General features: G+C 46.0%; 2 protein-coding genes across 3 annotated transcripts in view; one reads left to right on the top strand and one right to left on the bottom strand.

The window, feature by feature from the left end:
* Positions 1-26,984, top strand: part of LOC119976030 (hepatocyte cell adhesion molecule-like) — a 58,772-nt gene extending 31,788 nt beyond the window's left edge. For both annotated transcript variants that reach the window (XM_038816107.1, XM_038816106.1), the window contains 4 exons: positions 6,494-6,592; positions 9,349-9,450; positions 12,430-12,503; positions 24,463-26,984. In XM_038816107.1, the coding sequence (XP_038672035.1) occupies positions 6,494-6,592; positions 9,349-9,450; positions 12,430-12,503; positions 24,463-24,558 (371 nt within the window). In that variant the 3' untranslated portion in view covers positions 24,559-26,984. The remainder of the gene's footprint in view (positions 1-6,493; positions 6,593-9,348; positions 9,451-12,429; positions 12,504-24,462) is intronic.
* Positions 498-5,340, bottom strand: LOC119976028 (SCAN domain-containing protein 3-like). Its single transcript, XM_038816105.1, is given in 4 exon segments — positions 498-733; positions 736-1,083; positions 1,086-2,427; positions 5,193-5,340. Coding segments are annotated over 3 exon segments (1,908 nt in total). The 5' UTR covers positions 5,193-5,340; the 3' UTR covers positions 498-515.
* Positions 26,985-27,507: the final 523 nt, after the last annotated feature.

Here is a 27,507-nt window from a genome sequence, read left to right as displayed (position 1 = left end):
CAGAAAGCTACTAAAAAAGCTATAAAGAAGAGTAAGATAGATTATGAGAGTAAACTTACTCAGAATATAAAAACAGATAGTAAATGTTTTGACAAATATATAAAACAAAAAGGAGTGGCTCAGGTAAATATTGGTCCTTTAGAGCAGTGCTTCTCAAAATATCTGATGTGGCGTACCGGCAGTTTTTTTCCCAATGTGCCAGGGACCGGTGAGCGAAACAAGCCAATCCGTTGGGGGTTCGGGGGGGGGGGGGGATGTGAACTCCCAGAAATTTTTTTGAGATATATCTTATTGCAGGGGCAATTATATTACATTATATTATATTATTGCAAATATAATGGATATATAATAAAAGTAAGTTGACATATGTTTTTATTTTATATTGATTTTGTGAACAAAGAATAGGTATCATTAAATTGAAGACATAACCTTGAAAATATGTCGTAATACCAAAATATGAAATTGATGATTATTTTATTAACACAATAATAGGCATGTCAAAACCTTAACCTTTACTAATGTGAAGGGTGAGCCTGCTTATTTGTCAGCTTATCCAATCGTGGTTCAATTGAGGACAGTGCCACTCGCAATGGAGAATGAATATCCATACAATTCCTGTATTTTGTCTTAATGACACTCATTGTTGAGATGCCAGTCTCGCAGAGGTATGTTGAAGGAAAAGGGAGAAGAGTTTTCAGAGCAATTTCACTAAGCTCAGGATATTCTGCTTTCACTTTATCCAAAAGGAAGCAAATGATGTTGAAGTTTCGAAACTTATCTTCAATCCTTCGTCAGCAGCCAGCTCCAACAATTTATCCTCCATAGTGACACTTAAGACCATGTCATCTCTCAGTGGCAGAAACGGATTTCGGATCCATCCAGTCCCTTTCCGTGGATCTTCTTCTGCTGGAAAGTAATGCTGAAAACGATCTACCAAATTAAGCAAGTGTTCTTTGATAACATTTCGTAGAGTTACAACTTTAAGGTCTTCGCCTGCATCGGCGATGACCGTTGCCAATTGGTGAAACATGTCATAACAATCTCTTGACACTCGATTCTTCCATGCTTCTAGCTTCCGTTTTTGCCATCGATCTTGTCCGCCATTGTAAAACACGATGCCATCCTTCCTTGCATGGAGGTGTTGAGATCATTAAAGATGGCAAAGATATCAGCCAAATAAGCCAGCTTGGGTAGCCAATCCACATCTCGGAACATTTGTGACAAATTTGGTTTTTTGTCCTCAAGAAACACGGCAAGTTCGTTACGTAGCTCAAATACCCTTGACAAAACTTTTCCCCTTGATAACCAACGTACAACGGCATGCAACAGGAGCTGTTTATGATCCGCCCCCATATCATTACATAATGCAGTGAAGAGTCTCGAATTTAAAGCATTTGCTTTTACATGGTTCACAATTTTTACAACCTCACTGAGCACACTATTTAGTTCTGTTGACATTTTTTTTGTTGCAAGACTTTCTCGGTGAAGGAAGCAGTGTGTTGACTTACATTCTGGGGCAAGCGCCTTGATCTGGGCAACCATTCCTGAATGCCGTCCTATCATTGTGGCAGCACCATAAGTACATACGCCTACACAAAACTTGAAATCCAACCCACATTTGTTAACGATGTAGTCCCTCACAGTCTTGAACACTTCAGAACTAGTTGTTTTTGTTGGTAGTGAAGAAGAGAAAAAAAACTCTTCTTTCAAATCACCCTCATGTTCAAAGCGCACATACACCATCAGAACTGCCTGATTAGCAACATCTGTACATTCACCAAGCTGCAAAGAAAAGTACTTTGCTAATTTAATCTGTCCTATGAGCTGATCTTCCATATCGTGTGCCAGATCGTAAATTGGTCGAGCTATAGTGTAATTTGAAAGTGGAACCTGAGCCACTTTCCTTGCTGCCGGCTCACCCAGTACTTCTATGCAAACATCTTTAATACAGCCTATCACTAGCATCTCACCAATTGTGTATGGCTTTTTAGCTTTAGCAATTCGAAGTGCTACTTTATAAGAAGCCCGCAAAGCACAAGTATTTGTGTGTGACACTTCAAAGATCTGTTTCTGACAGCCTTTTAAATCAACATGCTTTCTTTCAAAGAACTCTTTCGACTTTGAACTCATTTCTTTATGTTGCGTATTTAAATGTCTTTTGAGGTTTGACGGCTTCATTGAGTCATTACCCAACACATCTCCACAAATAACACACTGCGGTTTTTGCACTCCCGCATCATTTGTGGCTACAAAACCGAATTGAATGTATGAGGACTCATATTTCTGAGTAAAGCTAGTACGAACTCTTTTTGCCGGCAACACTTCGGTTTCAATTACATCGTTGTCATCTGCTTCAGAATTATTTGTGTGTTCAGCAACTGGATGTCTTGGTTTGATAAACATGTCCATTGGGCCTCGCTTTGCCATCTGTAAATTTGGGATATTAAAGCATGTCAAATGCAACGTGGTACTCTGAAGGACAAGCATGACCGCCATTTTGTGCACAAGTTGTCAAAAACAAGGAGATAAGTGTACACATCATTTATTTGGAAGTCTTGTTGAAGCACGTCCCAGACGGCAGACTGAACTGCTGTCTAACTTCTCCCCCAATTAGAAACTTTTGATTCAGAGACAAAAGGAATATCAACTGAGGCAACAGGCATTTCAGTGTTAATGTGCGAAGAATGTTGAATGTATGATATTTCTACATTCACTTTCATTTTATTGGAAGCTTTTGAAATGCGCCCAATACTTCTTTCCTTTCTTCAAAGAAAACTCTGTTTGCTAATGATTGTTTAAACTCAGATCTATTTTGTTTTTATTGAGCCATAGAAGAACATGAAATATTTGAAATGTGGCCAAACTGTGCAAGGTACCTTTGTGTTTAATCCAGAATTTGAAGGTGATTGATTCACCAACAAGCACAAGACCTGTTCACTTGAATTATTGTAGAGGTAATTAGCAACCTAACATTACGGGTTTCAGTGGAATGGCATGGACATTTTCCCTTTTTTCTGACCTATTATTTCTGTAGTGAGAGAACACACTGTAGGAATGGACCACTGTTTGTCTATCCAAGATTCACAAAACGCACGAACCAAGGCAGTAAATTGGGACTCACTTAACACAGGGTGAAGAAGTGGCTGGGAGGGGGGGGGGGGGGGGGTGAGGAGTGCGAGAGAGAGAGAGAGAAAGGGAGGAAGACACAGAATAAGAGAGGGAGGGGAATGGATAAGTGGGGGAGGGAGACAGGAACAGCGAAAGCAAGAACAAATTTTAGTGTTGAAGCTGCTATCTCTCATTCAGCTGTTATCATGTCTGAAACCAAAGGGAATCAATGTTTTCACTCTAAATATTCATTATCAAGATATAAACAAGTCACATTGTCAGTGCAGTTTTACCAGCTGAGATAATGTAATATTTCTTTCATTTTTATAGCTGTGCATTTTCCAGTGGAAGAGGGATGGGCCAGTGAATTGAGATCACCCCCCCGGGCTCAGCACGGCCCGAGGACGCAACCCCCCCCCCCCCCCTCAGCACGGCCCAAGGCCGCAACCTCCCCCCCCCCCACCCCCCCACCCCAGCACGGCCCGAGGATGCAACCCCCCCCCCCCAGCACGGCCCGAGGATGCAACCCCCCCCCAGCACGGCCCGAGGACGCAACCCCCCCCGCTCAGCACGGCCCGAGGATGCAGCCCCCCCCCCCGCCCCCGCTCAGCACGGCCCGAGGATTCAGGCACCCCCCCGTCAGCACGGCCCGAGGACGGAACCCCCCCTCAGCACGGCCCAAGGACGCAACCTCCCCCCCCCCCCCAACCCCAGCACGGCCCGAGGATACAGCCTTCCCAGCATGGCCCGAGGATGCAACCCCCCCCCCCCCAGCACGGCCCGAGGATACAACCCCCCCCCCCCCCCCAGCACGGTCCGAGGGATGCAACCCCCCCCCCCCAGCACGGTCCGAGGGATGCAACCCCCCCCCCCCCCCCCAGCACGGCCCGAGGGATGCAACCCCCCCCCCCCCCCCCCAGCACGGCCCGAGGATGCAACCCCCCCCCAGCACGGCCCGAGGATGCAACCCCCCCCCCCCCCCCCAGCACGGCCTACTCACCCCCCCCCCCCCCAGCACGGCCTGAGGACGCAACCCCCCCCCCAGCACGGCCTGAGGACGCACCCCCCCCTCCCAGCACGGCCCGAGGATGCAACCCCCCCCCCCCCCCCCCCCCCCCCCCCCCCCCCCCCCCCCAGCACGGCCCGAGGACGCAACCCCCCCCCCCCCCCAGCACGGCCTGAGGACGCAACCCCCCCCCCCCCAGCACGGCCTGAGGACGCAACCCCCCCCCAGCACGGCCTGAGGACGCACCCCCCCCCCCCCAGCACGGCCCGAGGACGCACCCCCCCCCCCCCTCCTCCCCCCCAGCACGGCCCGAGGACGCACCCCCCCCCCCCCCCTCCCTCCCAGCACGGCCCGAGGACGCACCCCCCCCCCCCCCCCCTCCCCAGCACGGCCCGAGGACGCACCCCCCCCCCCTCCCCAGCACGGCCCGGGGACGCAAATCCCCCCCAGCACGGCCCGGGGACGCAAATCCCCCCCCAGCACGGCCCGGGGACGCAAATCCCCCCCAGCACGGCCCGAGGACGCAACTCCCCCTCAGCACGGCCTGAGGACGCAACCCCCCCTCAGCACGGCCTGAGGACGCAACTCCCCCTCAGCACGGCCCGAGGATGCAACCCCCCCATCAGCTCGGCCCGAGGACGCAACCCCCCCTCAGCACGGCCCGAGGATGCAACCCCCCCATCAGCTCGGCCCGAGGACGCAACCCCCCCCATCAGCTCAGCCCGAGGACGCAACCCCCCCCATCAGCTCAGCCCGAGGACGCAATCCCCCAGCACGGCCCGAGGACGCAATCCCCCAGCACGGCCCGAGGACGCAATCCCCCAGCACGGCCCGAGGACGCAATCCCCCAGCACGTCCCGAGGACGCAATCCCCCAGCACGGCCCGAGGACGCAATCCCCCAGCACGTCCCGAGGACGCAATCCCCCAGCACGGCCCGAGGACGCAATCCCCCAGCACGGCCCGAGGACGCAATCCCCCAGCACGGCCCGAGGACGCAACCCCCCAGCACGGCCCGAGGACGCAACCCCCCAGCACGGCCCGAGGACGCAACCTCCCCCCCCCCAGCTCAGCACTCACCTTTGCGCTGTATCAAATGTGAAAGTGTTTCTTTTCTGGGAGTACTCCACATACCGGCAGACGATGGCTCGTGTACCGGCACCGGTACGCGTACCACACTTTGAGAAGCACTGCTTTAGAGGATGAGAAGGGAGATTTAACAATGGGAGATGAGGAAATGGCTGAGGAACTGAACAGGTTTTTTGGGTCGGTCTTCACAGTGGAAGACACAAATAACATGCCAGTGACTGATGGAAATGAGGCTATGACAGGTGAGGACCTTGAGATGATTGTTATCACTAAGGAGGTAGTGATGGGCAAGCTAATGGGGCTAAAGGTAGACAGGTCTCCTGGCTCAGATGGAATGCATCCCAGAGTGGTAAAAAAGATGGCTAGGGAAGTTGGAATTTAGAAGGATACGGGGGGAATCTTATAGAAACATATAAAATTATGAAGGGAATAGATAGGATAGATGCGGGCAGGTTGTTTCCACTGGCGGGTGAAAGCAGAACTAGGGGCCATAGCCTCAAAATAAGGGGAAGTAGATTTAGGAGTGAGTTTAGGAGGAACTTCTTCACCCAAAGGGTTGTGAATCTATGGAATTCCTTGCCCAGTGAAGCAGTTGAGGCTCCTTCATAAAATGTTTTTAAGATAAAGATAGTTTTTTGAAGAATAAAGGGATTAAGGGTTATGGTACTCAGGCTGGAAAGTGGAGCTGAGTCCACAAAAGATCAGCCATGATCTCATTGAATGGTGGAGCAGGCTCGAGGGCCCAGATGGCCTACTCCTGCTCCTAGTTGTTGTGTTCTTCTAATGTCTGTTGTCCACCACATCCCAGGATTGGAACTTGGGGGACTAGAAGGGGCAAAAAGGAGAACTAGCATTTCTAGGCTGTCAGTTCTAAATGATGAGGCCATCACCAGTTGAGATACGATGGTCCAAATGCTAATTGTTTTGAAATAAATACTGAACGAGGGAACAGTCTGACAATGAATTAATGCCAGGGTCAGCCACACACTTAGATTAGGACCACAAGCTCGGTAGAGGAAGACAAAGAGAATACATTTCTGCTCTTGGGAGTATTGGACCATCCAGGCATACCAAATACAGAAAAATTGGGCAGAGAGGTGTAAACATCCATAAGCAAGATTATGATTTTCTCTCTGATTTTAAATGGATAGAATATCTGGCAGACTATTCAGGATGTAGATTTTTCCTGCCTATTTTCCTGCGTTTACTGCACCCAGATGATCCAATAACCTCCTGGTATGCGAGGTGTTTGTAATGTGTTCACTCTGTAACTGTGTTTTATTTGTTGCCAGTTTGCTGTCTGAAGGGAATGGGTGAAGTAACTACATCCGGTTCAATCAGTGTGTTGTGTGCCTCAATATTCCTGATTGTGAAATTAAAGGATCGAGCTGGTGAGTCTTCAATGGTAAAATTGTCGCCAGCAAATTAATGAGACCATTGAATCCCTACAGTGCAGAATGAAGGCGTTTGACCTTCTCGAGTCTTCACCGATCCTCCGAAAGACCACTCTACCTCGGCCAACTCCCCCGCCCCATTTCTCCGCGCATTGATCACGGCCAATCCACCGAGCACATCTTTGGACTGAAAGTAAATTCTGAAAGTGACGTCTCATTAGTAATCTGATTAGGAGAGCTAATGGCGCAGTCACTTTTGTCAAATCAAAGATTGATGTTTCCTGTAAACTTTGTTGAATCAATCTGAATCTAATCACTCTGCTCTGCTGTCTCCTCACAGCCCTGTTGAGCTCTCCGTTTCAAATATTTGTCCAAATTTCCTTTATTAAATTAAATGGTTCCCATTTGAACCGCTCCCTGTGGTAAAGCATTTTATCCTGTGGAAATAAATTTCTCTTAAAATGCCATTTTACTTGAGTGACAATTTTAAAATGAATACCTCTAATGACTTTGAGAATACAGTGCGCAGACAGACCATGGGGCTCCAAAAAGTCCATTCCAATATGAATTCTCTTCTCACACTTCCCTTCATCCCTTCTTAGTTAACTGTTATGGACATGGACATAGAATTTACAGTGCAGAAGGAGGCCATTCGGCCCCTTTAGTCTGCACCGACCCTTGGAAAGAACACCCCACACCTCTACTCTATCCCCGTAACCGCACCTAACCTATTTGGACACTAAGGGCAATTTAACACGGACAATCCACCTAACCTGCACATCTTTGGACTGTGGGAGGAAACTGGAGCACCCGGAGGAAACCCACGCGGACATGGGGAGAAGGTGCAGACTCCACACAGACAGTGCGCCAAGCCGGGAATTGAACCTGGGACCCTGGAGCTGTGAAGCAACTGTGCTAACAACTGTGCTGCCATGCTGCCCATAAAATGTTATGACCTAACCCTTCCTTTCCCTGTCATGGCTGGATTCTCCAGTTCCTCAGCCTCGGCAGCACGCCGTTCGCTGGCGGCAGGACTCTCCATTCCCGCTGCTTGTCAATCGGATTTCCCATTGAAGTCACCCCATGCCGTCGGGAAGCCTGCGGGCCCGGTTGCCGGCGGCAGCAGAGAATTCCGGCTGATATGTTTAACTCAACATTCCCTTAGGGGCAGCACGGTAGCATTGTGGATAGCACAATGGCTTCACAGCTCCAGGGTCCCAGGTTCGATTCCGGCTTGGGTCACTGTCTGTGCGGAGTCTGCACATCCTCCCCTTCTCTGCGTGGGTTTCCTCCGGGTGCTCCGGTTTCCTCCCACAGTCCAAAGATGTGCAGGTTAGGTGGATTGGCCATGATAAATTGCCCGTAGTGCCCAAAATTGCCCTGAGTGTTGGGTGGGGTTACTGGGTTATGGGGATAGGGGGAGGTGTTGACCTTGGGTGTAGGGTGCTCTTTCCAAGAGCCAGTGCAGACTCGATGGGCCGAATGGCCTCCTTCTGCACTGTAAATTCTATGATGGACTAATATTATTTGCATCGATGCTTACTTGTGCTTGCACGGTATTATGTTTTGCATTCTCTCCACAGTATGGTGAAAGGTTTTTTATCAATTCCCTATTTGATTTCATGGTGACTATTTTATATTGCTGGCCTCTAGTTTACTCTTCCCTCTTCCCAACAGTTTGAGCCATTTATCCATGAAAACCTGTTGTAATTTTAAAGACTTTTTCGGTCGCTCCCTCAGCCATTTCAAGAATAGAGAGACTAGAGTTACTCACATCCCCAAAGGAAAGTCAGAGGAGACCCAATCATTCCAGTTTCTGCATTTCAGACGATTGGATCGTTTAAGTTTGGCAAATAAAGGAAATTTGAGGGCTGCAATAAAGGACTTCTAAAGTTTAGAGGCTTCATTTTTAGAGCTAGTGTCCAGCAAAAAGGAAAAGAAGAGGTTCCGAGTGCTGTCTGCAGGCCACTCAGTAATTTGTTCAAAAGGTAAAATATAGGGGAAGGACACTCGGCTCAGTTGGAGAGCCGGTGCAGACACGATGGGCCAAATGGCCTCCTTCTGCGCCCATGACAATTCTGTGATTCTGTGAAGTTGGCATTTCAACCTTCTGAGCCATCGTTGACGTGAGGTGGGAAGGATATTGAGTGTTACAACAGTTCAGGTGCCCCAGGAAGGAGAATCAAAACAGCCGTTTATTTTCAGCCAAAGGATAAGGCAGCAACGCAGCAGACAGCACATCGGGCCAGCTGTTAATGATTGATTCTATAAACCCTAGCTGATGGGCCTCCGCCCATTAATGAGGAAGCTCGTATTCCACGGCTTCCATGGGCAGATCAATTGGATCGTCCCCATGGGTTCCTTCAGGGTTTTTCCAAGTGGGAAAAAATACTCCATCTTAAAAGGAACAAACTTGTTCCAGACGCTTGTTACTTTCCGAGGCTAAGATACAATCAGTGATTTAAGTAAATCTATTCCTGTCAGAATGAACCTAGTTCCTATTTTGGCAACAGACTAACAATGCATATTCTGATGCTGTGCATTTTGCACAATCAATTCTCTTCATGTAACAGGTATAGTTAATTATATTATATATCAACCTTCCTATTGATTTTTTTGAATGAACTGTGTGTTGTATATAGTCGTACAATATATGTTACACCATAATTGTTTTAACTATACTATCATGAGTCTTAAGTAATGTGCAAATTAGAACTGCAATTTATGTGTTTATACGGTGATATCTATTGCAGATAATGAATGTGGGCCAGCAGACAATCTACAAGCAACTCTAATTCTTGCTGTGATGGTGCCATTCATTTTATCTTTTATCGTGTTTACAGTTTACATCCTATGTAAGTAATGTTGATGTGGTAACAAGTTGTATCAGAACTGTTGTAATGGGTGCAAAGAGCTTTGAATGACTGGATGTTTTGACTTCCCACACTCTCCGCCACAACAGTAGTGTAAATTATATCATTCATGCTAAATCATATCATCCTGTTCACCTCCTGCCGCGGGCTTTATTCTCTTTTATACACAACCTACACCACACCTTAATCTCAGAGTTTTGGCAAAGAGTCATCGGACTCGAAACGTTAACTCTTTTCTCTCCCTACAGATGCTGCCAGACTAGCTGAGATTTTCCAGCATTTTCCCTTTCGTTTAATCTCGGGGACCTCCTCACCCATATCCACCCTAGAGAGAACTACACCATCACCTCGGGGTCCAGCCAGCCCCAGATTCTGAGCAGCCTGGGAGGGAAAGAGAGAGATAAGGGGGGGAAGAGGTGAAGAACAGGGAGGGGGGGGGGAGGAATGGCATGTTGGTGAGGATGAAAATTGCTCCAGGAGGTGTGGCAGGGGGAGGAAACATCCTATCCGGAGTGGGGGAGGGGTTATGGGTGCTGGGTTATGAAGAACACAAAACTAGCAGGACGTAACATCTATGCTAAAAGAGAGTCTGCCTTTTCTAAAGTTAGCTCAGTGTCAGGATGTTTGAAGCTATAGAAATTCTGTATATAAATATGAAATGAAAATCGCTTATTGTCACGAGTAGGCTTCAATGAAGTTACTGTGAAAAGCCCCTAGTCGCCACATTCCGGCGCCTGTTCGGGGAGGCTGGTACGGGAATCGAACCGTGCTGCTGGTCTGCTTTCAAAGCCAGCGATTTAGCCCTGTGCTAAACAGCCTGTGTCACTTACTCCGTGTACCATCGTCAAATGGGAGTTTATTTTAATCTAACTGATCTGAGCCTGCGATGGTGGCAGAAGGTGCAGAGGAGAGTTACTAGAATGGTTCCTGGCATTGGGAATCTTCATGATAATATTATGTTGGAAAGGCTGCGGTTCTGCTTTGAGGAACGGGATGGAGGGCAGATTTGATGGTTGTGCAAGGTTATGACATATATCCCAAAGGGCATTTTGTAAGAGCAATGAAGGGTCCACACCGAGCAGGTCCAAACAAAAACTTACTTTGGGCTGGATTTTTCGGCCGCGCCAGTTGCAAAATTGCCACGGACGGTTCGGGACGGGGACCATGTGACGGTCTGTTGACCTCGGGCGAGAATTTCCGGTCTCCGGGCGGGCGGTGTTGAAAATTCCCACCCTTTATTTTACAACAGCTATTAAAGACAGCTCCAATAGTTCCCTACACCATCTTCTCCAGTTGGTGCCTTACTGGCTGACTATTTATACAAAGCCAAGTATTGTGCAGGGCCCCCGCCCCCTTATTGGGGGAGCTCATATTCTGCAAGATCCACGGGGTAGTTAATCAACCCTACCCCATAATACCCTTGTGGGTTATAACAATGTGGATGCAGTATTCTAGTTCGGGCCTTATCCATAGCTTCATCTAGGTTCAGTATAACCTCCCTGCTTTTGCCTCCCTGTAGGAAACCCATGGTGATGCCATATGCCAAAGGGGCTGTTTAGCACAGGGCTAAATCGCTGGCTTTGAAAGCAGACCAAGGCAGGCCAGCAGCACGGTTCAATTCCCGTAACAGCCTCCCCGAACAGGCGCCAGAATGTGGCGACTAGGGGCTTTTCACAGTAACTTCATTTGAAGCCTACTTGTGACAATAAGCGATTTTCTATTTTCTATGCCTTGCGAGCTACCTGCTCAATATATCCTGCCACATTCAAAGATCATTGCATGTAAGGTCCCTGTGCTCCTGCACACTCTTACGAATTGTGCCATTAAATCTGAATTTCCCCCACCTTTCCCTTCTGCCAAAATAGTTTAAATGTTTACACTGTATTCCAAGATATAAGTCATTAACATATAATAAAGAAACAGTGCACCAAGCACTGGGGGGCCCCACTGACTACCAGCCTCCAGTCAGAGAACAACTAGCTGCCAAGACTTCCTGTGTTCTGTCCAAAAGCCAATTTTTAAAATCCAATTGCATACTGATCCTTTTATTCAATGAGTGCCAACATTGTTAAGCAACCTTTTATGTGATACCTTGTCAAACTCGTTCTTAAAATCTATGCAGACAATATCCACCACATGTATTTCATCAAACCTTCTCTGTGGTAGCACAGTGGTTAGCACTGTTGCTTCACAGCGCCAGGGACCCAAGTTCGATTCCCGGCTTGGGTCACAGTCTGTGCGGAGCCTGCACCTTCTCCCCGTGTCTGCGTGGGTTTCCTCCGGGTGCTCCAGTTTCCTCCCACAAGTCTCGAAAGACGTGTTTGTTCGGTAAATTGACATTCTGAATTCTCCCCCTCTTTGTATCTGAACAGGTGCCAGAGTGTGGAGACGGGGGGATTTTCACAGTAACTTCATTGGCGTGTTAATGTGAGCCTACTTGTGCCACTAATAAAGATTATTATAAAATATTCAGTCAGATTAGTCAAGCATGATCGACCTTTAAGAAACCAATGCTGATTCTCCTTAATTAACTCCACTTTTCCAAGTGCCTGTTGATTTTTTTTTTCTTCTGTTTTATAGATTCCACAACCTTACTCACCACTGATATTGGACTAACTGGCCTGTAGTTTTTAGGACTATTCTGACACACTTCTTACCGTTCTTGATTCCTGTGACATTTATTTCATATCTGGGAAAGATAAAAAAAATCAAGGGAAGTTCTCCCACTACAGGTATCCCCACTTCCTTCAGGAAGCTGTGATGTAAATCATCCAGACTAGGTGACTTACCTAGCCGAAGCATAGCCAGCCTTTCCAGTGCCTCCTCTTTCAATTTTCACACTCTCTATTGCCATAAAGGATATATGGGCCGGTATTTTAATAATCTCTTTATTGAAACCCTCTGCTCTGTTCATTTTGTCATTGTTACAACTCATTGCATCTGTACGTTCACCACCAACAGATAGAAACCACAATAAAGGGAGACCGAGAGCTCCAAGCCTCAATGTGACAGGTTCTCATCAGCCTGAATGTCTTGTAAGTATTGGTTTCAAATACAGGTGGCAAGTTCGAAATACAGCTGGTGCTCTGAAACTTTAGTAAATGGACATTCCTGTAGCTTTCGCACATTATTGTCGTCAGAAATGAAATTACTCTTTCATTTTGCTGTTTAAGTGCAATTTTTATGGAAATATGGATGTGTGCCAGTGTTCAGCAAAATGCATGCTCGCAGTATTGGCTGCAAACAGAAGTAGGGGACGGCACGGTGGCACAGTGGTTAGCACTGCTGCCTCACAGCCGCAGGGACCCGGGTTCAATTCCGGCCTTGGGTCACAGTCTGTGCGGAGTCTGCACGTTCTCCCCGTGTCTGCGTGGGTTTCCTCCGGGTGCCCCAGTTTCTTCCCACATTTCAAAGATGTGCAGGTTAGGTGATTGGCCGCGCTCAATTGCTTCTTACTGTCTAAAGCTGCGCAGGTTCGGTGGGGTGACAGGGATAGGGTGAGGGGAGTGGACAGAGGTAGGATGGTAAAACATTTTTATGTTGAAAAGGGAGATAGAAATCGATCATAAACATCTTTTTTTTTAATAAACAATTTTATTGAGGTAGTTTTTGGCTTTGTCAACAGTTACAGACATCAACAGAAAGAAAGCAAAAAAGGCAAAAATGCGCAAACATCCACGTACATTCAATACTTCAATCGTAACACACTGCACAAGCCCGCTCCTCTCCCATCGGCACTACCCGCCATTTTTTCCCTCCTACTCTACCCCCCCCCCCCTCCCCCAAATCCCCTCCCCCTGCTGACACTCACTCTCCCGCAAATAAGTCAATAAATGGTTCCCAACTCCGGGCGAACCCCTGTACAGATCCCCTCAAGGCGAACCTAATGTTTTCCATACCAAGGAAACTCGACATGTCCGCAAGCCACAACTCAGTCTTCGGGGGCTTTGAGTCCCTCCACGCCAATAGTATTCGTCGCCGGGCTATCAGGGAAGCAAAGGCCAAAACATCGGCCTCTTTCTCCCCCTGGACTCCCGGGTCCGAAAACATCTTTCAAAGCGACAAATCAAATGGATATTGTCGAGAGTGATTAACAGCCGTTTTTCTCATTTTCTGCATAGAGTTGAGCTTTACTTAACAAAAGTAAAATACTGCAGTGCGAGAAGTCTGAAATAAAAATAGGAAATGTTGGGAATATTGAGCAGGTCAGGTAGTATCTGTGGAATGAAACCTACATCCGAGAGTCAACAGGTCCGATTCCAACAAGGAATTTCGAAGTGCCATTTTGGGTGAATGTGGCGTGCTGTTTCTTGCCAGCTTTTTTGGGGTGAGGTCCATACCGCTATTCAACCATGGGCCTTGGGGGGCTTCTCCTTGGTCAACCCCACACTTAGAAATGTTTTCACCACTGGGGAGCCGAACTCGCTGGCCAAACTACCTCCTCAGAAAGGGTGCTCTGATCTTTAAATGAGCTTGAGGGACCCCCCACGCCCCTCACTCATGGGCAGTGTCACCCCCCCGCCCCCACACATATGGGCATACCCCCCCCAACACCCATAAGTGAGGACACCCGCTATGTGGTCACTGGGGGGGGCTCCCTTTTCAGGTCACCTCCCCTTTTTGCCCCCCTTCTTTGGGCCCCCCACCCTTATTAGGCCCCATTCATACCCTCTCTCCCACCCTTCATACCCCCCTCATTCTTCCTTTCATGGGCATGACCCTCCTCAGTCCCAGACCCTGGCACATGGGCATCCTGGCACTGTCACCTAGACACCATGGCAGTGCCCCAGCCAGCCTGGAAGTGCCACTCGGGCATCTTGGCAGTGCCAAGATGCCAGAGAGAGAGCGACAAGGGGCAACCCTTCCCTGTCCCTAACCACCCAGGGGTCGCAAAAGGCGTGTGAGACCCTCCAGGTGCTATTAGGCCTCCACGTTTGTGTGGACCAGTACTAAACATCGCCTGGTCCAGGCCTCGCAGGTGAGGCCGTTGGTTCCTGGGCCCCAGGAGAATATGATACAAACATATCTAAATGCACTGTACGGCTCAGTTGATCTGGCTCAAACCCAGCCAGGGTGAGATTCAGATCACGATGGCTGGCGAGGTTCGGATGAGCTTTATTGGAACGCTGCCGCAGGAAAAGGACAGAGAGATCACAGTGGGATCAAGGTGGATAACGGAAATATCAAACAACAGGGAGCTCTGGGTCACCCTTGTCAACTGAACAGAGGAGTTTCACAAACTGCTCACCATGTCTATGTTTGGTCTCCAAAGGGGATCACATTGCGAACAGCAAATATAACAATACTAAATTAAAATATAAGTAAGTTACTGTTTCTTGTGAAAGGGATATTTGGGGCCTGGGTGATGAGAAGGGAGGAGGTAAAAGGGCAGATGTTACACACCCTGCGCTTGCATGAAAAGTGCTACAGGAAAAGGAGTGAATATTGAAGGCAACTGAGGAGTGGACCTACGGTGTCTTGGAGGGAACAGTTCCTTCAGAATGCTGAAGAGGGAGGGCAGAGGAAGATCTGTTTAGTGGTGCATCATGGTTTATGGTCACAAAAATGGAGGAGGCTGGTGGGGTTGAAGCTGAGGGTAAGGAGGGAGATGGGGAAGGGGAAAGTCCTGAGAGCGAGGAGAAAGGGGAAGTGCACAAAATTGATCAGACACATGAAGGGCCCTGTCGACCATGCTTAAGGGAGTCCTTGGTTAAGAACAAGGAAGACATATCAGAAACCCTAGTTTGGAAGGTTGCATTAGACCTCAACAGAAGTGACAGAGACAGGAGAATGGAATAGAATCCTTCCAGGAAGCTGGGTGTGAGTATGAGTAGTCAAATTAGCTGGGGAAATCCATGGGTTTGTCGTGAATATTAGTTCATAGTCTACCTCCACAAATAGATGCAGAGACGTCAAGGAAAGAAAGGGTTGGATTACTGATAGGCAACGTGATGGTGAGAGACAGGTATCAATTGGGGGGGGGGAGGCGGGGGGAAAAGCCAATGAACTCGTCCAGTTCAGAGTGAGAGCAGCAAGGGACACTGGTACATTCATCAATGTACCAGAGGGGGCGGCACGTGGCACAGTGGTTAGCCCTGCTGCCTTCAGCGCTGAGGGCCCGGGTTCGAATCCCGGCCCTGGGTCACTGTCCGTGTGGAGTTTGCACATTCTCCCCGTGTCTGCGTGGGTTTCTCAAAGATGTGCAGTTTAGGTGGATTGGCCACGCTAAATTGCCCCTTAATTGGAAAAAGAAAATAATTGGATACTCTAAATTTTAAAAAAAATCAATGTACCAGAGAAAGAGGTGAGGAAGACGGCCTGGGAAGGACTGCAACGAGGAATGTTCCACAGTTGTAGAGATCTACCATGTGGATCTAGTGGCACTTGCGAACACTAAAATTTGAGTTATCACTTCTTGGATGCAAATAAGAATCATTTTATTGATCTCTATCGATTACAATTGAGAATCATTTAAATCTTGGTCGCGATTCTCCCAAAGGGAGACAAAGTGCCGACGCCAGAGTGAAACCCGGGGTGTTTCACTCCGGCGTTGGAGGCTGCTCCTCGCCCCCTATTCTCCCACCCCCAGGGGGCTAGGAGCAGCGGCGCGTCAATCTTGCGCGCCGGGCCTTGACGCTTGCGTCAAAGCGGCGCGCCTGAATGACGCGGCCGGCGGCGCCTAAATGACGTCACCCGCGCATGCGCGGTTGCCGTCTTCCCCTCCGCTGCCCCGCAAGACATGGAGGATTGATTTTGCGGGGTGGCAGAGGGAAAAGGTTGCGTCTTTCAGAGACGCCGTCCCGACAATTGGTGAGTACCGATCGCAGGCCAGACCCCTCCTGAGCACCCCCCTGGTGTTCGATCCTCCCTCCGCCCCCCACAGGCCCCACACGCAGCGGTCGCGCGCTGTTCACGCCGGCAGCGACCAGGTGTGGTTGGCGCCGGCGTGAACCAGTCAGATTAGGCAGGCCGCTCGGCCGTTTTGGGGGGCGGTGGGAGAATCGCGTCCGGGTGCCAGGGCGGTGTGGCGTGAATCGCCCGGCCCTCCCGCGATTCTCCCACCCGGCGTGGGGGTTGGAGAATCGCGCCCCTTATTCTCTAATAAGTCCAGCTAGCAAAACGACTCAAAGAGAAGCAATTTTGTAGACAATTCAACTTTCAAATAATACAGAAATGATTTTCTTGCTTACGGCAAAACAGCTTGCATTTACTTCAAGAGTCAGAGTTGGAAAGTGAAAGTATGTAAGATAGAGAGACAGCGAGTACGTTCGATCAAAGTGTAGATCATTCATGAATGAAATATGGCCGTACGAACTATCACGGTTATACTAAATCATATCAGTCTTTAGCAATCTAGCTCCACCCCTATGTAATCCTAATTGGTTTGGGTTAGAATCAAATGAGTTTGATTTGACGGTTAGCTGTCGGTCTTTAATGTGCAACATTAACTTGAAATGTTTCATAAATGAATTCTTACATGTGTTCTGGAATGCGATTCTGTGCCGTTATCGCAAGCTGCTTGAACTGGATTCTTACTGAGGACAATAGCGCCTTTAGGTTACTGTGCCGTTGCCATGGAGCCTGCCCTGTCCTTGGATACTGCCTTGGAAAATGTATTCATTAGTTCAGTCAAAGTGTTTGTTTTAATCTCTACTGCTTTTGCATGTATCAGGTTATTTTGTGTTTCTGTTGAATTATGTGTTTTTATGTTGTGCTGTCTTGCTGGAATAATGGAGCTTAGTAAAGTGGATTATGCTGTGTCATGCTGACTATGTGGTTTGAAATGACTTGAGGTTATGAGTGAGTTTTAAAATGGGTATTTAATAGACTAGGGGCTTCTATCTTTTACCTTGAGAAAATAGCTCGCTTCTACAGTCGGCCCTTTTGAGAAATTGAAAGAATAAGTGAGGTATTATCACAATAAGATAAAAGACACCATTAATGCGATAGGATAGGTAAAAGCGCAAAGAATCACTCATTCATATTGTCATTGCAGTTTTAAACAATAGAGTGGATAAGCATCGCATTACAAGCATTTCAGCAATAATTATTATAATTCTTAAAGAATCATTATTATAAAATAACAATTAATAAATTAATAAAATTTGATACGACTGATTCAGTATTAATAAATTATACAAAATGTTAATAATAGTCTAATGATTGCTTGATCAGTAATATTTCAACAATAATACCTCATTTCTAGTTCATCTAATGGTGGTGCAGTTGGGTTAGTGTGAATTATTCTGATATATGGTCCCCTACGTTTAGCGAGTAGTTCTTTTTTAAAAAAAATTTTTTTTTTTTTTTTAGAGTACCCAATTATTTTTTCCAATTAAGGGGCAATTTAGCGTGGCCAATCTGCCTACCCTGCACATCTTTGGGTTATGGGGGTGAAACCCACGCAAACACGGGGAGAATGTGCAAACTCCACACAGACAGTGACCCAGGGCTGGGATTCGAACCCAGGCCCTCAGCGCCGTAGGCAGCAATGCTAACCACTGTGCCACCGTGCTGCCCTAGCGAGTAGTTCTTTGATGCACATAACACATTGATATGTTATGTAAATGATGAATCCAGCTACACAGGAGAATAAGATTATTCTCACTGTGGACATTCCAGTGTGTCCCAACCACCCGCAAAGTTTATCCCAGAGAGGGATGACTGGGGGTGGATCAAGTTTCTTAATTTCTATTTGGATATGTGATGCGAGGTCTTTAACTTTTTTTGAGTTATCTGGAATGAAGGTGCAGCACTCCGCATCAGTCAGGGCCCAGGTGCCACCTTTTTCGGCTGGCACATAGTCAAGTGCCATTCGATTTTGTAATGCCACGGTTCGAATTGCTTGCATTTTGTCAGAGATTTTACCTCGGGCACTGGTGGTGCAATCGGCTACGTTTTGTACGATGGTCGTTAGTTTACTCAATTCAGGGCAGCACGGTGGCGCAGTGGGTTAGCCCTGCAGCCTCACGGCGCCGAGGTCCCAGGTTCGATCCCGGCTCTGGGTCACTGTCCGTGTGGAGTTTGCACATTCTCCCCGTGTTTGCGTGGGTTTCGTCCCCACAACCCAAAGATGGGGGCAGCATGGTAGCATGGTGGTTAGCATAAATGCTTCACAGCTCCAGGGTCCTAGGTTTGATTCCCGGCTGGGTCACTGTCTGTGTGGAGTCTGCACTTCCTCCCCGTGTGTGCGTGGGTTTCCTCCGGGTGCTCCGGTTTCCTCCCACAGTCCAAAGATGTGCGGGTTAGGTGGATTGGCCATGCTAAATTACCCGTAGTGTCCTAAAAAAGTAAGGTTAAGGAGGGGTTGTTGGGTTACGGGTATAGGGGGGATACGTGGGTTTGAGTAGGGTGATCATTGCTCGGCACAACATTGAGGGCCGAAGGGCCTGTTCTGTGCTGTACTGTTCTATGTTCTATGTGCAGGCTAGGTGGATTGGCCACGCTAAATTGCCCCTTAATTGGAACAAAAATGAATTGGGTACTCTAAATTTTTTTTTTTTTAAAGTTTACTCAATTCATTGCCCATTCTTATTTCCCAATAGAACGGAATAATTCTATCATAAATTGCATCTCTTAAGGTAATGGAACGTTTATTTCTTCGAGCAGCTGGTTCTGAAACATAAGGGAGATGAGGAAGATGACGGATGGCAGATGCTCAGCATCCTAAATAGCAAGATCCTGACCAGTATTTTGGGAGTCAGGGATATGCTCTATCATCACAAATAAAATAAGTTCCATTATAAGCAGAGTATAAGTAAATATTGTCTAAGTACCACTGATCTGAGAATGTTTTATTATTTGTAAGGTTGTGTATGCCTGTTATTTTAGAGGACCGTTTAGTTCTTTGTAATAAATTTTCTGTACATTTATAAGTGGTGTTCACATCTAAATAATTAGTACAAGCACTATTGCCTATTTTCATCCCTTCCGAGTGATTAATGAGGCATATTGATCCTTTTTGTTTAATATTAGTTGGGAAGCTAATATATTGAGGATGACTGTTAGGGTTATATTTAAGTTGGTGCCATCTTGAAAAGATGTTTAGTGGATAGCCTGCAGATTTCCATAAGTTGATAAATTTCTGTAAATAAATCTTGTACCTTCCTTTTACACATGAATAAGCTCCAGAATGGACCACTACAGAGCGAGTGACGCTTTGATAGATGTACCATACTGCTGTTTCTGAAGCATTAAAGGGAATAGTTAGAAAGGGAATACCCTCTCCTGAGTTAGTAGGGGTTGCAGTGCATACCCAACAATTGGAAATGTTGAAATTTTTAGCATATGTCTTAAGATGTGTAAAGGAATGTGTTCTTATTCAGTTCTGGTACAACATTTACAAAGCCAATCAAATAACTGAAAATGAATATTACAGTAAACATTTTACGGATCTTAATATTTGTACGCGCTCTTCATGTGATGCGTGGATCCAACTTTTCTTTCCTTAGTATTGCTTAAAACACTGATATACGGATTAAAATTTGATATCATAATTACATAATTTAGTAATAAACAATTAATAATATTTTCATGTATACAAATAAAATGATTATATAGTAAAATAACTGAAGTAGATATATGATTTAGTAATAAATGGTAAAATGATTATCAAAGCTGATTATGTAATTTAGTAATAGATTATTACTAATAATTCACTAATAAATGAATAATAATGCAGTAAATAATAGTTCAACAGAAACTTTCCATTTTGATGTTATTGGCTAGTGTTGCATATGAATTAATATGAACCATGTGGATTGGTGGGGCACTATGGGTAGGCATGCATTAGCCAAAGTATCTGATCAGCAACATTAGTACGTAAATGATAAGTCCAAATATGCAAAATAGGAGAAGTCCCTTAATGATAATTCCTGTGCCACCCAACCAATTGGAAAGCCTACCCCAAAGAGTGTAATCAAAGGGTTGGTCGTTTTTTTAAAACTTTGTATTGGATGTGAATTGCCAAGTCTTTGACATCTTCTGGATTATACACAAAAGCCTGTTGAAAGGGTTAATTTTCTTGCAGAGACAAAAAGGGCGGTATAGTGGGTGGATAACTTGGAATTATGCCATTCGCATCTCTAAACGTTTTTCATATAGTCACTCAAATGGACTGGGAGTAAAAGCTGGATTTCTGCCAAATTCCCGTTATCAAGTGTCTTAGAACAATGTGTTCTCTTGGAATATAGATTTGCTTTTAATCAGAGTTGTGTGGTTTTTTTAAAAAACAGCTTCCACGTTGTCTGAAGTTTTAATTTCCAGGCTAATTTTAAACATTTATTTTAAAATACCAAACACAATAACTTATTGAATATATGACTGAACCAATCTTGCGCTGAATCTTGGTTTTCTGCAGATAAATTCGTCGGCTGTTAAAGGAAGCAGAGCTAATAAGATATGTTAATTTCTTAAAATTAATAAAGCAGCATTTAAAATACTGACAGTTTTCTCAAGTTAACAGTTCTTGCCAACTTCTTAGCGATACTTGGGGCGTATCCCTGTAGCCAGGAGGCTGGCCTTCATCGTAGACCAGTCTGCTACCATGAAATCTGAAACTTGCAAAATGGCCGTCCCCAACACGAGAAAGGAACCTCATATCTCTTCTGGACAGATTTGTTGTTAACGGAGGAGACGAGGCAACGATTGACATAACTTTATACGCAGTTGAGGTTTCGGACTGAGGTCTGGGTAGGATCAAATTTAAAGCTGCAAACCGTTCTGGTTTTAAACCAGTGACAAAATGGGTTTTTGATGATTTTTTAAATGGTTGAAAACCTAGGCTGTTGTCTTTATCACTTCAACTCCAAGCTGTTTGGTGCTTCCTGGGTTAAGTTGTATTACACTTTGTTTGCCATTAGGCTCGTCGCTTAACTGAACGGCTTATATTGTTTAAAAAATCGAACAGTCTACTAAAGCTGCCTTGAGAGGGTTTTGGATCAGGACCAGCAGCACTTTGTGGTCGGTCTCAGAGTAAGATAACGGTTTGTTCTGGGGTATACGTGTCCTTGACAGATAGTTCATTTGGCCATACTCCCCCTGTGGAACCTCGATCAGTGTATTCATTGTTTTCATGTCAGTAGCAGCTTGCAATAATGTCGGATTTGTTTTAGATATAGCTGGTATATCTTGGGCCTTAGTTAAAATCATTTCAGCTCTTCCCATTGGGGGTGCTGTTTGCTTTGGAGAGTTCAGGTGATTTAAAAAAAAAACAGATTTGAAGGCTTTTGAGCTGTTAATTTGTCTGTCAGTATTTTGCAGTGTCCTTTTAAATTGCTCACTTTCCACATCTTTCCTCGATTAACTTGCAATTTTGACTTTTGATTTGCACAGTTTCTGTTTGTAACTGTTGGCATTTTGACTCTGATTCAACAATTTTGCATTGCAATTCTACAATTTGCAAAGATTGTTGCTGAACTTTAAAGGAAGTTTTCCAATAAAGCTTTAATCCGATCATGATGCTCAAGTTTAGATTTTGCATCTCGTAATTCCTCAACAACTGCGGATAGTTGGTTTTTAGTGGACTTAAGATCATGATTAAATTTAGTTTTTGCAATTGTCTCTTGATGTTTTTGGAGCTGTGCCACTACTGCAAAAGACCATTTCATACATTTTCCACCGTTTAAGCGTGTGGTTTTTCCCCATGCCTTCTTGATATTATCAAGGGACCACTGTCCTTTGGGGATATCATATTTTGACTCAATTTTTATGGCAACTTCAGACAGTCCAAATTGTCTACAAATCAAATATCTAAGATCATCCAATATATCGTCAATAGAGACATCCGGTACAGCGTGACCTCCCTTGGATGTTGTGGGAAGTAGTTCTCTACCATTTGATGGTCCTGAATCTGTTTTAGTAGTCATGTCCGCCATAAACTCAGCCTTACACCCAATTTTTTGGTCGTCAACTACGTTTGTGTATTGGTGTACACTACCGTTACTATTTTTTCAGTCCTGTTTTATTTTAGTTTCAATGACTGGCACCCGATTGAATTAACACAGTCTATAAAAAGGTCCTTTCTAAAGGTTCAAAGCACTGCTTGATGTGGCTTTAAGACTTTTAATGGGTGAAAAAGATATTTCTTACCCCAGTCTTGCCATTTTTCTTTGGGTCTTCCTTCCTTCTGGTCTTTCTTTGGTCTTCTGATTTCTTCCTGGCTGGCTCCTCCCCTTTTGGACGAACTACGCCAGTTGTCGAGCTCTACCATGCAGATCTAGTGGCACTTGCGATCACTAAAACTCAGTGGAAATTTGAGTTATCCCTTCTCGGATGCAATTAAGAATTGCTTTATTTGTCTCTTGATTACAATTGAGAATCATTTAAATCTTATTCTCTAATAAGTCCAGCTAGCAAAAGGACTCAAAGAGAAGCAATTTTGTGGATAATTCAACTTTCAAGTAATACAGAAATGATTTTCTTGCTTACGGCAAAACAGCTTGCATTTACTTCAAGAGTTAGAGTTGGAATGTGAAAGTATGTAAGATAGAGAGACAGCGAGTAAGTTAGACCAAAGTATAGATCATTCATGAATGAAATATGGCCGTACAAACTATCACGGTTATACTAATCATATCAGTCTTTAGCCATCTAGCTGCACCCCTATGTAATTCTAATTGGTTTGGGTTAGAATCAAATGAGTTTGATTTGACGGTTAGCTGTCTGTCTTTAATGTGCAACATTAACTTGAAATGTTTCATAAATTAATTCTTGTATGTGTTCTGGAATGCGATTCTGTGCCGTTATCGCAAGCTGCTTGAACTGGATTCTTACTGAGGACAATAGCACCTTTAGGTTACTGTGCCATTGCCATGGAGCCTGCCCTGTCCTTGGACACTGTCTTGGAAAATGTATTCATTAGTTCAGTCAAAGTGTTTGTTGTAATCTCTACTGCTTTTGCATATATCAGGTTCTTTTGTGTTTCTGTTGAATTATGTGTTTTTATGTTGTGCCGTCTTACTAGAATAATGGAGCTTAGTAAAGTGAATTATGCTGTGTCATGCTGAATATGTGTTTTGAAATGACCTGAGGTTATGAGTGAGTTTTAAAATGGGTATTTAAAAGACCAGGGGCTTAATGCTAAATAGCTATCTTTCACCTATCACTTTTACCTATTGTACCTATCAGGTGTATTAGAAAATAGCTGGCTTCTACACCCACACTGGGCAGACACAGTTAAGACACATGCAGGTATCCATAGTAACACTTATTTGGAGGCAGTGAGTGGAGTTGAAGGAGAAGTAACCAATGTGAGAATAAGCTGAACCAGGTGGAAGAGGATGATGGTGGGTGGACACTGATTTGGTCCATTCATAGGAAGAAGTAGACCTTTCAGACCACCCTGATGGGCAGTGGAGGATTAGCAGGATTGGACGTCAACAGTGAAAAAGAGATAGTAAGAATCGGGATTTTTTTTTAAAATTCGTTCATCGGACGAATAAATATGCCAGTGTTTATTCCCCACCTCTAATTGCCCTTGAGGGGCAATTAAGAGTCAACCAGGCGCTGGGCGGGAAAGGTCAGCATGGTGGCTGGGGGCCCGGGGTCTAGGGGAGGCGGCGCCGTGGGAACGGGGGACGCTGTAGGTCTGGAGTCATATATAGGCCAGACCAGGCAAGGATGGCAGATTTCCTTCCTAAAGGATGGTTTTTTTTACAACAATTGACAATGGTTTCATGGTCGTCACCAGATATTTATTTAATTCAAATTTCACCATCTGCAGTAGTGGGATTTGAACCTGGGACCCCAGGGCAGTAGTCTGGGTCTCTGGATTACTAGCCCACCACACCACCGTCTCCACGTGAAAATTATGGCAGTGAAATAAGGTATCAGACAAATCACTGATATAGGTAGAAAGAGACTGGATAAGGTGAGAAAAGATAGAATCCGGATAGGAAGAAATAAGTTTACCCTGCTGGAAGCTTGCTGAAGCAATGGGTTTTCTCGGGTTGTCCTACTTCCTGCTTCTGATGCTTTTCTTCTTTTGTTCCGTAGGAGCTGATGGACCATCATTTGAATTCAGCAGCATTGGGTGGAAAGCAGAGCTGCCCTGAATCTGAGCCCAGTATTCCCAGGAAAGAACTGGTTTAAATTGAGGAAAACAATTCTGTGCTGAATATCCTGAAATCAGGATTTCCCAAACATTTCCAGCCACGGTCATGTGATATGAGTGAGAGAGCGACTTCATTTTCATGATCTTCGGCTCTGTTCGACTGTTAATCCTTTATTTTATCCTTGTATACATTTCTTGGCCTCGAGCGTTTATTTAAGACTGTACGAGGGGACGAAGCAGGAATGTCCACTCTCCCCACTGCTCTTTGCCCTGGGTATAAACCACTGGGCTAAATCGCTGGCTTTTAAAGCAGGCCAGCAGCACGGTTCGATTCCCGTACCAGTCTCCCCGGACAGGCGCCGGAACGTGGTGACTAGGGGCTTTTCACAGTAACTTCATTGAAGCCTACTCGTGACAATAAGCGATTATTATTTTTCATATTGAGCTGTTGGCAATGACGCTGAGAGCGTCAAGGGACTGGCAGAGGTTAGTATGGGAGAGGGTGCAGTACAGGGTGTCGCTTTATGCGGACGATTTATTACCCATTTCATACCCATTGGGTGGTACTGTTGGGATCTTAGAGGAATTCGGCCGATTTTCAGGGTATAAATTGAACAGTGAGGGGCTGGGTTCTCCAAAACTGGGGCTATGTCCCTACGCCCCGGCCACCCATAAGGAGCTTGATTCCTCTGCCCGCCCCACCCCTCCCCCCACCAGGGCGGCCAAGAACTGAGCACCCCGACTGGCCATAATAACATTTGTTCCACGTACTCGGCCGGTGGGGAGCGGAGTATCGTTAGGCGTGCCTCTGGCAATAGCCTCCCAGCCGCGCAATGTAATTTGCAGATGGGCGGTTATTCGGGGCCCGGAGAATCGCCGGAGCGGCCGCTGGGCCCGATTCCGTTGGGAACTTCAATTCTGCACCCCAAGCGACAAACGCAATTTTTGCGCGGGGCTGGGGCGAATTTAGCGGGGCGAAAATTTATAATACAAGTGCCTCAATAAAATATTTTTTTAATGAAGAAATCCTGAGAAGTGGTTGACGATCCTTTCATGGCTTTGGCCTTTTCAAGCAACTGAGAAGATGTTGTAATCCTGCAGTTCTTCAATAATCATGCACGTTACTCAATTATGATTATGCTGTTGGTTATTTGTTGTCTTTTTTCCTGCAAGGGTATGTGAGGATGAGGATGAAGTCCCCTGTTATCCCGTTCCAACAAAAATTTGTGATATGTGATCTGTGCACAGTTTTACTCCTGTGTTTTTACATACAATTGTCTCATTGATAGTGAAAATGATTGGAGCCCCAACAGGGTGATGTGTGAATGGTTGGTGTGGAGTTGGGTGGTAGGGTTGATTCAGTCTTCACTGAGATTGAGGATCGTCCCCCCAGTTAGAGCTAATCGTATTGGGTTTTAGCTTTTAGTTCGTTTGAATTTAAGAATCTGTGTCTTTTCTCAGCAAATTACGTGACCTGGGCAGTATTCAGTTCCTTCTGACTTTTCTGTGAGGTCGGTATTCTTAAGAAATGAGTGCTGGTGTAAGCTGAGCTGTAAGCCTTGATTAATTGTTGATTATTCCGAGGCCAACTCAGTTTCTTCTTCTTCGTCTGGGTGAACAGTGTGTTGTTCAGCGGGATGCACTGCCCTGGGTGTGGTTGAGAAGGTGCAGGACTGGCTGGGTGATGCACTATCAATTACCACCAAGGCGAGAGTAGTTGAATCATCGAGGCTTTATTGAGCAAAGATGTTGTGCCTCCTGTAGCTGGAAGCAGAATGGCTGCAGCACCGGCGAGCACACATATTTATACACCGCATACTGGGCGGAGCCAGCAGGCAGGGATTTACCCATGTACCTCTACTATACGGGCCTTACCGTAATACACGTAATACTACTAGTGGTGACTACCACATTGGAGTATAGATTTTGGGGTGTGCTGGGGTCCAGTGGCAGCTGATGTTTGCGTGTTGGAGTGTGCTGGGCAGTGCCAGGTCCGGAGCTGTGGTTGGTATCCTGTTATCCTGGAGCTTGACATGTCCCTTCGCGAAGGCCTTTATTAGGGACAACTTAAGAGGACTCTGTTGTGCAGAAGAGCCTGGGGTTGAGCCAAGTTCTCTACTTTAGTTGATATCCTGTTGCCACCCTTGTGGTCGGGACGTTTCTTGTTTGATTGAGAAGTTTTGCCTTTTTCTCATCAACGATGGTGGGCATCCGCCAGGGAATACAGACCCACGGTTGGGTCCAGACTCTGTAATCCTGTAGTAATCTCTTGGTAGTATTTTGTTGAGAGGCATTGTCAGCACTGATTATAATCCGAATATATAACTGCTGGTCCTCTCTGTATGGTTGCATAATCTTTATTAGTGTCACAAGTCGGCTTACATTAACACTGCAATGAAGTTACTGTGAACAGCCCGGAGTTGCCACACTCCGGCGCCTGTTCCGGTTCACAGAGGGAGAATTCAGAATGTCCAAATCACCTAACAGCACGTCTTTTGGGACTTGTGGGAGGAAAGCGGAGCACCCAGAGGAAACCCACGCAGACACAGGGAAAACGTGCAGACTCCGGACGCACAGACATTCACCCAAGCGGGAATCGAACACTGGACCCTGGCACTGTGAAGCAACAGTGCTAACCACTATGCTACCATGCCACATAGAAGGGGTTACATTGCATTGTGTGGTTTATATGTAACATCCTTTTGGAACTGGAGTTCTTGCGAATATTCTTTGTTTCTTTTATAGCTGGATATAATGAATCCTCAATTGGGTCCTACAGGGGTACAGATGGTCTGGTATCCAGGGAGGGAGGTAGCGGTGTATCATTGTTGTCTCTGGTGCTGTTTGAGTTGAGGGAGTTGTATATTGGTGCATGCACGAACTTGCAACTCCTCCCCAGGCTCGTTCTCCAACTCCTCCAGTTCCGACTCCTCCTCAGAGGGGGCTACATGTTTCTCCCCCTCCACCTCCAGCACTTCGCCCCGCTG

Source organism: Scyliorhinus canicula, chromosome 13 (assembly GCF_902713615.1).
Source record: "Scyliorhinus canicula chromosome 13, sScyCan1.1, whole genome shotgun sequence".
NCBI lineage: Eukaryota > Metazoa > Chordata > Chondrichthyes > Carcharhiniformes > Scyliorhinidae > Scyliorhinus > Scyliorhinus canicula.
The sequence above is the reverse complement of the archived record's forward strand: the minus strand, read 5'-3'. Positions and strand labels throughout refer to the sequence as shown.